The sequence below is a fragment of the Actinia tenebrosa genome, unplaced genomic scaffold (assembly GCF_029948245.1).
Source record: "Actinia tenebrosa isolate PJP-AT-01 unplaced genomic scaffold, QUT_ActTen_1.0 PGA_scaffold0__85_contigs__length_37466705, whole genome shotgun sequence".
Lineage (NCBI taxonomy): Eukaryota > Metazoa > Cnidaria > Anthozoa > Actiniaria > Actiniidae > Actinia > Actinia tenebrosa.
In genome coordinates, this window is record NW_028292569.1 from 18,675,283 (window position 1) to 18,690,445 (window position 15,163).

The 15,163-nt window shown below is 40.2% G+C and overlaps 1 protein-coding gene across 2 annotated transcripts in view; it reads right to left on the reverse strand.

The window, feature by feature from the left end:
* Positions 1-10: 10 nt before the first annotated feature.
* The window catches only part of LOC116295227 (ATP-binding cassette sub-family C member 4-like), a 61,928-nt gene continuing 46,775 nt past the window's right edge, over positions 11-15,163 (reverse strand). For both annotated transcript variants that reach the window (XM_089034466.1, XM_089034469.1), the window contains 17 exons: positions 15,005-15,099; positions 13,955-14,041; positions 13,274-13,370; positions 12,153-12,398; positions 11,379-11,522; positions 10,613-10,650; positions 9,847-10,118; positions 9,039-9,118; positions 8,501-8,651; positions 6,888-7,124; positions 6,459-6,559; positions 5,493-5,687; positions 4,835-4,990; positions 4,327-4,416; positions 4,039-4,211; positions 2,788-2,893; positions 11-1,055 (listed from right to left, as the gene is read on the reverse strand). In XM_089034466.1, coding sequence (XP_088890592.1) covers positions 798-1,055; positions 2,788-2,893; positions 4,039-4,211; positions 4,327-4,416; positions 4,835-4,990; positions 5,493-5,687; positions 6,459-6,559; positions 6,888-7,124; positions 8,501-8,651; positions 9,039-9,118; positions 9,847-10,118; positions 10,613-10,650; positions 11,379-11,522; positions 12,153-12,398; positions 13,274-13,370; positions 13,955-14,041; positions 15,005-15,099 — 2,526 coding nt within the window. In that variant the 3' untranslated portion in view covers positions 11-797. The remainder of the gene's footprint in view (positions 1,056-2,787; positions 2,894-4,038; positions 4,212-4,326; positions 4,417-4,834; positions 4,991-5,492; positions 5,688-6,458; positions 6,560-6,887; positions 7,125-8,500; positions 8,652-9,038; positions 9,119-9,846; positions 10,119-10,612; positions 10,651-11,378; positions 11,523-12,152; positions 12,399-13,273; positions 13,371-13,954; positions 14,042-15,004; positions 15,100-15,163) is intronic.

The window sequence follows — 15,163 nt, forward strand, 5'->3', positions numbered from 1 at the left end:
TACTATCAAATATCTTTTATTAAAAATCCTCTTTAACTTTACTAATAGAAAATACTTACTCTTATCATATTAAAAATATCTTTTATCATTACTTAAATGAACCAAAATAAATCCGATCCAAAACCTCCTCTCACGAGGAGTTTTGTTTGTCCGACTACTTTATAATTGGTTTTGTTTAGATTTTTTTGTTTTTGTTTACTTGTTTGTTTCATTGTTTGACTATTCATTGATTTCTTTGTTAGTTAAATAATTCGCAGAAAAATCCCCTTTTTAGCTACAGCATTCGAATCACTTCAATTCTTCATTGAAATGTCAAAATCATATCATGAATTCTCAAATGCTAATTAAATAAATAGAAAGCTAATTTTCTTTTAATTAGTAACTAGGAAAAAATATAAAAGTACTGGCCTTTTCACCCTCTGGGCTGATCTAAGTCAGGGCACGGCTAATTCACAGATCAAACCCTGAAACAACCTCTGGGCTGATCTAAGTCAGGGCATGGCTAACTCACAGATCAAACCCTGAAACAACCTCTGGGCTGATCTAAGTAAGGGCACGGCTAACTCATATATCAAACCCTGTAACAACCTCTGGGCTGATCTAAGTCAGGGCATGGCTAATTCACATATCAAACCCTGTAACAACCTCTGGGCTGATCTAAGTCAGGGCACGGCTAACTAACTGATCGAAATGGAATTTAATGGTTAGGTTTTGCGAAGGAAGGAAAAATACAGGACCAGGAGAAAATCGTTTGAATCAAGGGAGACACAAATAGAAACAGCAATAGTCAAATCAATTCACAAATTCGATTCAATTTGCAGTTCGGAGAAACCAGAGCTTGGTAAATACGCTCTTAAATTACTTCTAAGATGTTCTGGGATGTAGTCGAGTAGTTGAGGTCTGTGTTGAGATTCGTAGGCTCTTTTCGCCTGTTCCATCAGGTTGGCAGCATTTTCTTTCCCTGTTTGCTCGACAAGCCTGGAAAAAGCGCTGTCTGGGTCGAGCAACAATATACAAGGTTCGTCAAATTCAACCAGGCGACCACTTTCGAGGACCTGACGAAACAGAGGATAAAACGTCAGTTTATTGCAATACATCTCTTCACATTGGCTAGCTGATAGCTGAAAACCTGACTGAGTGACTGGTCGAAAGACCGATGGATATACCGATCCCGCATTCATTGTACTACCTCCCTAGTTACTGTTGCTACGTCGGACAAGCGTAAATATGTTTTTGATATACAGCATGGAACAGACACCGTTTGCTGAAAATTCTAAATGTCTGTCTTAGAATCAGAAGATATAACTAGCTAAAAACTAGTGTGAGCTGCGTCGGTGTTTCTAATGAAACAGTATGATAAAAAGGTAAAATATACACTGTGAAAAGATGAAAAATTTTACTGACGTTTCAGACGCTAGTCTTTCGTCGGAGTAAAAGAGCTCTTTTACTCCAACAAAGGACTACAGCGTCCGAAACGTCAGTAAGTTTTTAAATCTTTTCACGGTGTATAATTTACCTTTTTATCATTACTGTCTTAGAATCGATGCATTTAAAGGGACATTAAGAAAAAAAAATCGATAACAACTGAAAAATCTTCCAAATTTGAGTTTGTTGGTCGGACATTCTGTATTCCATGCATCTGGAAAACTACCCATGCACTATTTGCGTTGACACTCAAGCATAGTCGGGATCGGTCTACTGTCTGACTGACTGATCGATGTAATAAAATAGATAAAAATAAATCAACTTATTTAAGTGTCTAGTCGTTCTTGCTCTTGATTTTTACGGAGGGAGGAAACCGGAGAACTCGGAGAAAACCCTCGTAGCATGGGAGAGAAGAACACATTAAACAAACTCAATTCACATGTGGCGACCGCAGGGCTCGAACCAGCGACCCGACCCGTTGGACTCACAGCGGTGAAAGACGACGCGTTAGCCGCGAACGCCACCCACGTTACCCATAACGACTAACTTACTTACCGAACAAAGGACTGAATAGCTAAAAACCTGACTGACGTACGGAGCGGTCGAAAGGTCGACGGATATGCTGACTGGCAGAACTACCGGCCGACCTTAGAATCGATTTACTTACTGACTGACCAACTGACTAACTAGCTGAAAACCGACCGACCGACCGAACGAACGACAGTACAATTCATTGCCTGACCGGATCTCCCAACTGGCTGATAAACTGACTGACTGACTAAGCGATTGCATGTTCGACCAATCGATTAACTGACTAATAATAACTGACCTACTGTCCATACTAGTCCGGGCGTATCCGGATCAATTCTTCACCGAAAACGATTTTTTTGGAATACGGCCTCCAGAGTGGAACAATTTGAAAACGCCGGCTAGCCGTATTAGCGTGGACGGAGAACATTCCGTATCCGAAAATTTTCGAATACGATGACGTCATGATTGTCATGGGAACATGGCGGGAAGGCCTAAACAATCACCGCAGGCTCAATTTCAGCTTCCGTGCACATGATCAGATGTGCAATGAAGCGTTTTTGCCGCCTCTGATCGGACTAGTGTGGACGCGAAACATTTTAACCGTTTTCATGTGTGGACGGAAAACTTTTTTGGTTTCGGTGTGAAAGTTGCGGATTCAAATTTATCCGGCATAGTGTGGACGGGGCCTAAAAAGGACCAAGCAACCGACGGACGGACTACAAAACGGAGCACATTTTATGCTTATGAAGATCACATATCCAAACAATCGTCGCGGGACTCTTTTTCGTCCTCATTAGATATCATTAAGTTTGATAATATTTCATCACTTACCATGACCCGGTCACAATCAATGATAGTGTTGAGTCTGTGAGCAATGGTCAGCACCGTGCAGTCCTTGAATTTATTATGAATTGTTTTTTGAATCAAGACATCAGTCCTACAATGGAAAAAAGACTTACTGAATCTCATAAATGAAGATCTTAACATTTGTTCAAACGATATATAATCATTATGGGTTTCAAAAATTGTACAGATAAACGCTAGAGATGTTGATCGCCAATATAAAATGAGTGTGGCATGGCCGCCGTGAAAATGGTCATCATTTGTACCTTAGAACGTCTATTTTTCCGACCAAGAGAGTATAAATAAGAGAGGTAAACTTCTAAATAACGCGCGCGCTATGCAAATTCCCGGTTGGGCTATTTTTAGCAACCGGATGCAGTTTAAACTTCGCCTTACCCTACTCCCGTGCGTCATCAACTTGCGCGCGCGCTCTTTTCGTTTTTTTGCTTTGATCACTTTTAAAGACGAAACAGAAAGTGTGCGAGCGCGCAAGTTGATGACGCACGGGAGTAGGGTAATTTTGAGTTAACCTTTTTAAAACACGTCCTAAGAAATAACTTTACATTGAAAAATTCTATGTTACATGTACCAGAAAAGCTTTCTCTTGCCCCATCAGCAAAAAAAGTTAAGAGGAATTCTTTTTCAAGAACGAGCAATAATGGCCAAAAGCGCCAAAAACTAGACCTTCGTATGAGTTTTGATCCCAATTTTTTAAACAGTTAGAAACTGATGTACTTTGATAAAATATGTTTGAAGCGATATTTTCAGTTGTACAAAGATGTTTTGTTGCATTTGTGTTAGAATGTTGCTTTGTCAGGCTTTTTTATAGAAAATATATGGGAAATAAGCAATATATGGGCCTAAACCTCATTTTCGAATAAAATTTTTGCTTTGGGTTAACACTTTGATTCCACTTTCATCGGTCATCTCCACTTCCAAACAAGTTAAACTTTCTGAATAACAACATTTTAGCCTTGTACAACATCCTTTCTTCAAGAAAATAGTTTTTGGCGCTCACTGCTTGAATACGAAAAGAATTCTCTCTTAATAAAAACAAAGCACAAATGCAATAAAAGTAAGCAAAATCTGTGTTGTCTTAATAAGTCACCAGCTGCCATTTTGATAACTGTGAGATATTATGAAATAGGAGACTGGGTATTAGGAACTGTTTAATTTGACAAACAATACTTTGCGCGATTCGAGGCGAGATCACGTGGTAACGTATTAGATTCTACTTACTTGGAATCCACGTGAGAAGTAGCTTCGTCAATAATCAATATCGCATTGTGTCTCAGCAACGCACGTGCCAAACAAATGAGCTGCCGCTGACCAACGCTAAAATTCGAGCCTGACTCAGTAATAATAGTCTCCAGTCCTCCCGGTAGATCATGAATCGCTCGGCTTAGCTCAACCTGAAAATGATTCGGATTAAGATAAACTTGAATTGCGCCTCTTTTCTAAGGGAAGTTGGAAATTGCTATGGTGATGGCAGCTGCTATGGTGATGACAGTTGCTATGGTATCTAACCTCGTTAAGGGCGATCCACAAGTCTCGGTCAGTGTAGTCATCGAAGGGGTCCAGGTTATATCGTAGAGTACCGCCAAACAGAACTGGGTCCTGATAACGAGAAAAAGCATTTTGGTCGACGCTAAAGCAAAGACCTGGTAAAACGTAAGGTGAGCAAATTTCAACACCATTTTGGACAGCTATGCAAAAAAAAAAAAAAAAAAAGAAAAAAGAGAACATTTTGTACGACTAAAACTCGCCTCAAGGACGGGGCGAACCGTGTTCAAATATCTATAGCGCGCTGCGATTGGTCCAAATGTCTTTCGCGCGCTGTGACTGGTCCAAAGGATGTAATCAATTTCATGTCCGTACCTCGAAGTATGCCGCGCCGCACCGGCTACGCCTTGTGTTTCTCTACGACTTCTCTCTTGCCCTACAGTTCCCATCGTGTTTATATCACAGTATATAGACACGCGCGCCGTTTTATATTCCTAATATATATTATGTCCTAAGTTACAGGTTTATTAACCTGAGGGATAACAGAGATCTTGCTTCGTAGGTCATGGAGTCCAACCTCAGTGATATCTATGCCGTCTATACGAAGAGTACCAGTATGTTCAACCATTCGTAGTAGTGCGGCCATAAGTGATGACTTGCCTGCTCCTGTACGACCAACAATTCCGACCTGAAGACAAGAATTTGTTAACAAGCAAACCTGTGGTTAACGACCAACCTTGCCTTAACGACCAGCCTTCAGTTGACGGTCGGAATAATAGATATAAAATGAATTTGAACCTCCTCTTATCGACCTTATGTGATAAGTAGACCTGTGGCTAACGACCAACCTCGTAATTCCTATCAGGGAGGGTGGAGGGGGAGGGAGGGAAAATATAATGAAGTTGAACCTGATCTTATCAACTGTTATGTTAGGAAAACCTCTGGTTAACGACCAAGCGTGCGTCTCAAAAACAATATGCGATCGAATCAAACCTCTTTTTATCGACCGCCCGCACCTTCTATGACCTACTTTGCCGACCACGTGTGAAGTACTCAAAATTCTTTAACACCCTAAGTTACCGACCATAAGACGAAAATAATAAACATACAGCTCAGAAATAAATATACAAGACGTCTAGTTAACGACCGGCCGGATGTGAAGTCGAGGTGACAGGTTCGACCACTTTTACCTTTTCTTTTGCCCTGATACAGAAGTACATGTTCTTGAGTACCCGTGGGAGGGAGGGGTGGTACTGGAGTGACATTTTTTCAGCAGTAATCAGACCATGTACAGGCCAGGCCGGCGGGACATCCTCATTAGTTTTCGTCCAGTCTCCTTCAGGATCTAGTCTACAGTATTCCAACACTCGCTCTACAGATGTCATCTAGGATAGATAAACGTTTTGTAGATTAGGCTTTTCGTAACGTCAGATTTGGTGTCACGTGACTCGCGTCACATGGTACAAAGATAAAGGCAATCTCTCTATTACTCCAGTTTGTGATTCCCTGTTGCAAAGGGTTAATCTCGATTTCGAATTATTTTGAATATTCACGTGTTCCAGTGAAGTTCCGTGAAATTTCAAAGTGTTTATATTGTTGAAGTTGTGCATTCTTTACTTTACCATTGGTATTTATTGAAACTTTGATGCTGAAACGAGGCTAACCTCGAGTTAATTAGTCTGTAATCTAGAAACACAGAGGCATTTGACTAATTCGAAAACGGTCTTACTATTTTATTTATTTTATTCAAACAGAGAAGTATTTTTAGAATAAAAAGTATACTGGTGAGAGCCCCGAAAACACGACATACACTTTAGACTTATTATGACTAGATCACGTGGCGTTCAACCAATCGCATTTTAGACAAAAGATGATCACATGATATTTAGCCATTTACCATAAAGGCAAAGAAAGATCACGTCACAACAGCGACATTTTAGACGTATTATGACTAGATCAAGTGACGTTTAACCAATCACCTATTAGACAAGATGGTCACGTGATACTGACCCAATGACATTTCACAGGATAAATGACGAGCTATTAATGAAATTTAGATCACGTGACATTTAGCCGGTAATGGGCCAATTTAGGCAGTGTTAAGTCACGTGACGTCAAACCAATGAGATTTCAAAAATAGAATATAATCATCTGACCTGGTTCTCTACTTCAGCGCTGACCCGTACACACCACTGAAACATGCCAGTCAGTACTATGGCATACGTTAGGGCGAGACCAACGACGCCTTCATCTACAGCTAAAAAATAAGTTAACATTAGCACGGTAGTTAGAATCTTGTAAATTATGGCATACGTTAGGGCTAGATCAACGACGTCTTCATTCAAGCTAATATAAAAAGTTATAATTTGCACGGTGATTATATTATTATTAGCGTCCTGATTATAACTATATTATTAGTTATTATTAGCGTTCTGATTAGTCAAGAACTGTGCTGTGTTTATTATGAACGGAGTACGGCTGCTGATGCAATCCGTGAATGCACAGCCTTGGTTTTGCGCAGTAATGAAGAAAACAGCCAAGGCCAGAATATTCCAATGTTTTTTAGAAGAGTGAGAAACTCTTACTTTGTTTCTCGGCGATGAAAAGGGGAGTAAACGCTGCCATGGTAACGAACAAAAAACACAAAAACTCCAGACGATAGGCCAACCACCTTGAGGCAGCCAGGTAAAGAAACCAGGCTTCAGTATGGTGATTTTGACATCTGCTCAGCTCCTGAGAGACGAGCTTTTGGCTCGCCATGGAACGAATGGTTGATATCCCCTCTAGAGTTGAAGAGAAATGGTTGAATACTGGGCTACGACCTGAAAGAATACGAGAACAGCGATGATTTACATGGCGTGGTGGTGAAACACTTGCCTCTCACTTCTGACGTCCGGGGTTCGAATCCCAGCTACCCCATGTTAGCTGAGTTGGTTGGTTCTCTTTCTGGCTCCGAGGGTTTTTCCGGTCCTCCAGTTTTTCCTCCCTCCTCTCAAAATTAACTCTGACTAATTCAAACTGTTTAGAGCTATGCTCCGGGGTCATACATGGACTGTATAGCGACTGCAGAGACGCCTTCACATGCCTTTATTTTGACTCAGTTGAGCTGCGTCACTGCTGTACTTGTAATAATGTTTAACGATGACAATTAACAGTAACATGACAAGGTTTTGTGCGCGTGTAAAGTTTGGGAAACCACAAATCATTTGTTGATGGGCCTTTATCGACGCTATTAAGGACTTTAAGATTTGCAAAATTTGCGACGGCGACGTCTACCGGAAGTGTAAATAACTTCACTTTAGGGCTTCTCGCCCTCAAAGCCTGTCTTCCCTGTGGATGAGTTGATTTTACTGACAATGTTTTGAATGAAATCGCCAATGAACAGAACCCCAAAGAGAAATCATTTACACTTCCGGTTGACGTGGCCGTCGCAGCATGAAAAAGGCCTATTAGAGAAGTACTCAAGTTAGGTCAGGTGCATTCTGTTTCTCCAACCCACATCACTAGATCAACTAATCAATGGGAAGCAGTGACCATCAGCATCAGCATCATCATCTTTATCCCCATCACCATTGTCATCATTATCACCATTACCATCACTAACATCATCATCATCATCCTTACCACCATCATTATTACCACCATCATCCTTACCACCATCATTATTACCACCATCATCCTTACCACCATCATTCTTACCACTATCATCCTTACCACCATCATCATTTCCACCATCATCCTTACCACCATCATTACCACCAACATCATTACCACCATCATCATTACCACCATCATCATTATCACCACCATCCTTACCACCAACATCATTACCACCAACATCATTTCCACCATCATCATTATCGCCATCATCATTACCACCAACATCATTACCACCATCATCATTACCACCAACATCATTAGCACCATCATCATTACCGCCATCAACATTACCACCATCATCATTACCACCATCATCATTACCACCGTCATCATTACCACCATCACCATTGCCACCATCACCATTACCACCATCATCATTACCACCATCATCATTACCACCATCATCCTTACCACCATCATCATTACCACCATCATCATTTCCACCATCATCATTTCCACCAACATCATTACCACCATCATCATTACCACCATCATCATTTCCACCATCATCATTACCACCATCATCATCAATACTCACTTATAGCTTCGAGTCGTTTCACTTCTCTTCCAGTCTTCAGGTAATAGGTCCGTAAGAACACGAACACGGCGATCAGGGGTACGATACCAATCAGTATCCATGGCATAGAAGCAACGTTCACAATCACTATGGCAATGCTGATAACTGACATCTGGCGTGTAAATGATACGTCATTAGATGTTGGGAAGATAATAGATGTGTTTTTTTGGTTCAATCATTCATCCATCCATCCATCCGTCCATGCATCCATGCATCCATTCATACGTCCATGCATCCATAAGTCCATGCATCCATACGTCCATGCATACATCTATGCATGCATGCATGCATGCATCCATCCATCGCTCATTCACTTTTTGCCATCTATCATTCAATTCATTTTTACTTTCTTTATTTAAACTCATTGCCATGAAAACCACAACCTTTTCCCACACACGTTGGCTTATTTCGCTAGGGTCACGTGTAATTCAAAATTGCAGCACGTGCTGTTCACGTGAGCCCACATTTCAAGTGAACAGTGATTGGCAACTGAACTTACGTGTAAAAATTCGTAGAATTCCTCAGGAAGCGAGTCGTCCATAAACCCGATGTCCTTAGAGAAACGATTCATTATTCGACCTGAAAAATAATTGGATTTAATTCCTATTAAGCACAGCTATAGTTGCGGTACTGTCCATTCCAAGCTGTGAAATTGTGGGAATTAATTGTGGTGCACTATACTCTCAAAACTGGAGCCATTGGAGTTTCAGACATGGTAGCAAATATGAGAAAAGATGAGCGTTTGTCGAGTCTCTATAAATTTGTGAGTTTTGTCGACCGGGTTATCAGGTTTCCATCCCTCTAAATCCCAATGCGATCTGTGAGTTAGCCATGCCCTGACTTAGATCAGTCAACGGTTGATATTCGATCTGTGAGTTAGCCGTGTCCTGACTTAGATCAGCCCAGAGGTTGTTTCAGGGTTCAATCTGTGAGTTGGCCATGCCCTGACATAGATCAGCCCAGAGGTTGTTTCAGGGTTCTATCTGTGAGTTAGCCATACCCTGACTTAGATCAGCCCAGAGGGTGTTTCAGGGGTTCTATCTGTGAGTTAGCCATGCCCTGACTTAGATCAGCCCAGAGGTTGTTTCAGGGTACGATCTGTGAGTTAGCCATGCCCTGACTTAGATCAGCCTAGAAGTTGTTTCAGAGTTCCATTTGTGAGTTAGCCATGCACTGACTTAGATCAACCCAGAGGTTGTTTCATGGTTCTATCTGCGACCTAGACGTATCCGGACTTAGATCTGCCCAGAAGTTGTTTCATGGTTACATAAAATTGACTGTGTGTTTTCTTTGCAGTAGTTACTTACCTACTGGGTTCGTGTCGAAGAAGTAAGACGGTAGACGAAGCACTGAATCAAACATGGCGTCGTGGAGCTTCCGAGATGCGTTGACTTTGATATAGAAAAACAGAAAAGCCTTCAACATTGAGAATAAGAAAGTGAGGCCCACTAGGCCAGCGAAGACATATATGTAGAAATACTGGTTGTATTCCATTGGTGGCACTGGTGTAGTGGAGGAGTTGAAATGAGGCGAGGAGTATCGCTTTTGTTGAGCTGAGAATCTTGAGTTCATATCTGACCTGGGAAATAAAAGGAAGGGAAAGAATGAATAAAGTACGAAAGAAAGAGAAAGAGAGGTAGAGGATGGGTTTGAGCTGGAAGACGAAGATAAAAGAACAGAAGAAAAGATAAAGAATGAATAAAGTATGAAATAAAAGAGAAAGAGAGGGAGAGGATGGGTGAAGAAAAGGAAAACGAAGAGAAAAGAACAGAAGAAAAGATAAAGAATGAATAGAGTATAAAATAAAAGAGAAAGAGAGGGAGAGGATGGGTGAAGAAACAGAAAACGAAGACGAAAGAACAGAAGAAAAGATAAAGAATGAATAGAGTATGAAATAAAAGAGAAAGAGAGGGTGAGGATGGGATTGAACAGGAAAACGAAGAGAAGAGAACAGAATAAAATAAATGGATGAGTAAAAGAAATGGAAAGGCAATAGAATTGAAAGGAAATGAAAGGAAAGGGAAGGGAAAGCGAATCAACAAATAAAATGAATGACAGGATTTTGGCATTTACCAGTGAGCCAGCCACCAGTCACCCATGGTGTATGCTGCCTACAAAAAAATAATCACATTGAATTATTACTAATATTTATTGATATCAAACATTACTAATATACTAAATAATATAATGAGGAGATTACGAGGAAAGGGGGAAGTAAAAGAGAATGGATTTGAAAGATTTTGCATTTATTAACGTATTAAAGGATTTATAATGGTAACTGAAAATTTGTCGTGTCAAGGTCATCTACAACCATCATCGTGAATTATGAGAAAACACAGCAAGCGCGCGCACTTTCTACTTTGTCATTCGTATCCAAAATAACGGTTGCACTAATTTGCATTTTATTAGAAAATATAAAAACTTGCTTGCTATACACCGTTTTCATAATGGCCGACAACTTGCAAGGCTGAGCAAGGCTGCTTATACAAAATAAAGGTGCATGGATAGCGCGAATTCAGGTCAAAACGAAAAGTCAATTTCAATACTTTTCTTTACTTTCATTCTATAAACGCATTTCGTGTGCTTTTATTTCTTCTATTGTAAACTAATGACTGGTTGACATCGTTTTCGTGCACTTGTCAGCCATTATGAGAACGGTGTATGCGATGTATAGGTATAAAGCACTTAGGGATTAACAGAATATTGGAGAAGTGTCAAATAGCACTCCGCTACGCGTCGTGCTTTTCTTATCACTTCTCTCGTGTTCTGCCAACCCCCGCGTGCTTTATAACTGCACACAGCACGCGTGCGCGTTTTTTATTTCTTCATTATATCCTACCTGAGTAAAGATGAAAAGGAGGAACAAAACCGTCAAAACACAGCAGTTCGCGCCTGCGCTGAACAGTTTTGTGTAGACACTGATTGGGATGCTACCACGTGGTCTCTCTTCAGGCTCAAGGTCAACATCAGACACTGGACCCCCCTGGAAAAAAGGGAATTACTTAGTATTGAATTCCTAGAGGAATTGTTCGTAGGGACAAAACAACAGGGTGTCTTTTCTTATGCAAAAAAAAAAAAAAAAAAAAAAAAAAAGAAAAAAACAACCATTGGTTTGTCCCCCAGAACAATTTTTCGAGGGACTCAATGCAAGGGGTCTATTGTCTTGGCAGTGGTTTCACATGGCTCATGCTTTGCTGTTTGCCGTTCTTTTTATTTAGACAAAATCTCATGGATAAGTTAGTCGATTTGTCGTTCACTCATTGATTCACTCACTCACTCATGCCCTCATTCAAATCACTCATCCTTTTGGTCCTTCATTTCTTCAGTTTTTCTGATTCGCGAGACTGAGTAATCATACATATTTTGATATTTTTGCTCGCAGTCAAAACAAGAGATACTTTTTCGAGGATAAAGTTTGCCCAAAAATACATTTAAAAAATATTTTTAGCGCTTTTGCGATTTATCTAACTTATATATCACTATTTTTCTTTTTGTACTTGTATAACATGTCCAACTTGTTAAATAGTTAGTGGGCCCCCTCGATGAGCTTCTGCTCTTAGTTTGGGGCAAACTATTTAATATATGTCTAGAAAAATCACTCATGTTATCTTACCTGATCGCCATCGATTTCCAAATGCAACTCAGTCGAAGATGCAAAACTTCGTCTAAAAAGCACATTTGTGGAGCTGGATGGTTTGTCCTCTGTCTTGACCGGAGGAATCAGTAGATCACTCTCACTTGTCTCTTCATCAATAGCACTGTCCCTGTCTTCGTCGTGGGATTTGGTCTTGATCAGAGATATCAGGTCTATACCAGAAGAGGCGAGCTCTGTGTGGGTCCCGAGACCGAGAACGCGACCCTGGAAAGAAACATGAACGCGTTATAAACAAACAAACAAACAAACAAAAAAAAAAAACAACAACAAAAAAACAAAAACCAAACAAAAAAAAAACACAAATAAAGGGTAAGCTTGTCTTATTTTTACAAGATTATCGTCTTTGGTTAAAGCCTGGACACCTGAATCATTCTATAGCGGACCCCTTGCATGTGACGTCAAAGCAGCTCAATCTTGGAGACAAAACAAAAGAATTCCAATCTCCTGAGAATTGGAACCTATTGTTTAACAAGAGACCCCTTGCATGTGACGTCAAAGCAGCTCAATTTGGGGGACGAAACAAAAGAATTCCAATCTCCTGACAATTGTTTTGTCCCCTAGATTGAGCTGCATCCCACAGTGCTGCAAGGGGTCTTACAGGAATTAAGAATGGCGCAGTCTCTGGGGTCTCAGGTTTGATTCCTGGACTCGACATCACATATCAGCAGAGTTTATTAGGTCTCTCGCTTGATTCGAGGGTTTTTTCTCTGTAAGCTTAAGAATTCCGCAGGCCATATAGATCCCGCAGGCGCCATGAATAAATTAGCATCTAGGAATCAGTCGAGCTGGCATCATTAACTTGTGAGTAGTTTTCTTTTCTTTTTTTTTTTATTATATCGATTTTGTCCCTTTTTATAAAGCTCATTATTTGTAAATAGTTTGTTTAGCGAATCGTACAATCTTCTGTATAATCGTGGAAAAATTCGTCAAACTGGAATTAAAAACGAATGTTGGAGTATAATGTGTTTGGAAGCTCAACTATTTAAGTGGTGGGAGTCTACATCCTCCCTCTGCATAACCTGCTGTATTTCACTACGAGGTAGAGTCAATAATATTGCAACTCTACTAACAGCATTTACCTCTTTCAAGCACAGAATCTGGCATGCTTGATTCAGGAACTGAAGTTGGTGTGTCACCAGTATTCTTGGGCATTCCTTTAACAGTCCGTTGATGCATCTTTGGAAATGTTGAAAATATGATCATTAGGGTCTTTCGCTTAATGGGCATGTGGGTCGGGGGAGGGGGGGATTTTTTGAATCAAGTAAAACTGAATGCATGACCCCTTCTCAATCTGAATATGTCTTACGTGGCCCCCTGTTAAAACAGGACAATTAAAAAAAAATTGTTTCTATTTAAATTGCATTTTTTTACGTGCCCTCCCCTCTAAATCTCACCATCACTATTACCATGTCCTCCAAATTGAGCTGCATTCCGACGTGCTGTATTTTCTAATTAGCTAATTATTTTTGGGGTCCCCCCGTTAAATGTCATCTTTTTACGTCTCCCCCCTCTAAATCCGACCAGCCCTATTGTCATGTCCTCCAAATCGAGCTGCATTTCCACATGTTGTATTGTTGTATTTTCTATTTAGCTAATTATTTTTGGGGTCCCTTACTCAAATGCCATTTTTTTCGTGCCCCCCCCCCCCCCCCATTTCTCTAAATCCCGCCATCCCTATTGTCATGTCCTCCAAATTGAGCTACCATTCGACGTGCTGCGAGGGGTCTATAGGACCTTTATGTGTGCGGGTGCAAACTTACTCGTCAAATAAATGTCTGGCAACACGAGAGTCAACTGAGCTCAAGGGATCGTCTAATAAATAGATATCAGCATTGTAATAAATAACCCTGGGGAAGGAAAAGTAGTCGAATTTAGTTTATGTTGTAATAGAAGTACCAGCAATTAAGAAAATGAGCTGCAAACCTACTATCGTCATTATATGTGTAACACCACTACTTGTAATCATCATCATAAGGACTATCATCACCAACACCATCAACACCAACATTATCATCATGATCAACATTATTATCACCTATGCATCATTGCCACAACACCATCATCATCATCATAAACGCTATCATCATCATTACCACCAGTATTATCTTCACGATCAACATCATTTTAACAAATAGACATCATTTTTTTTATGTCTGTCCTCTTATTGACGATAAATTGCGTCATCACATTGTCAAAGTAGTGTGGATTCACGAGGCGTAGCCGATCAACATCATTATCACCATATGCATGATCGCCACGACACCATCATCATCATCATAAGCACTATCGTCAACACCATCATCAACATCACCATATTCCGATCATTTTTACCAACACTATCATCAGCAACATTATCGTCACTTGTCGACACCACGCCGACACCATCATCAACATTCCCATAATCATAACCATTTCCAACATCATCATCATCACCATCATCAACATCACCCCATCACCATCGCAACATGATCAACGCCAACTTAATGGTAATCAACATCAGTGTATCATTCTCATCACTACCATCATCACCATCATCATCATCTTCCATTATTACACGTATTGTCAATATCTTCCTTATCACTACTATCGTCATGACGACGTACTATTGGCTGTTTCGAGGTTCAGGAGGAGACTAGGTCTAATTACAGTGCAATATGGGACCCTTTTAGGCAACATATTTTCAAGGCGTCTATTTTCCCCCAAAAAACGTGAGTTAGTGCAAATTTAATTCGACCTTTTTTCTTTTTTCTTCTATTTTGAACTATTGTTTTACTCAACCTCGAAATGGCTAATAGTAACGGATTATTAACCTTGCCAAGTTGATTCTTGCTTTCTGTCCTCCGCTTAAAGCAAGGCCTTTCTCCCCGACTAAAGTCATGTCTCCTTCTGGCATTAGTTCGATGTCCTGAAAAATAAATGATCGCACAGATTACTAGATAAACAAAATAAACTATTACAAAAATATAAAT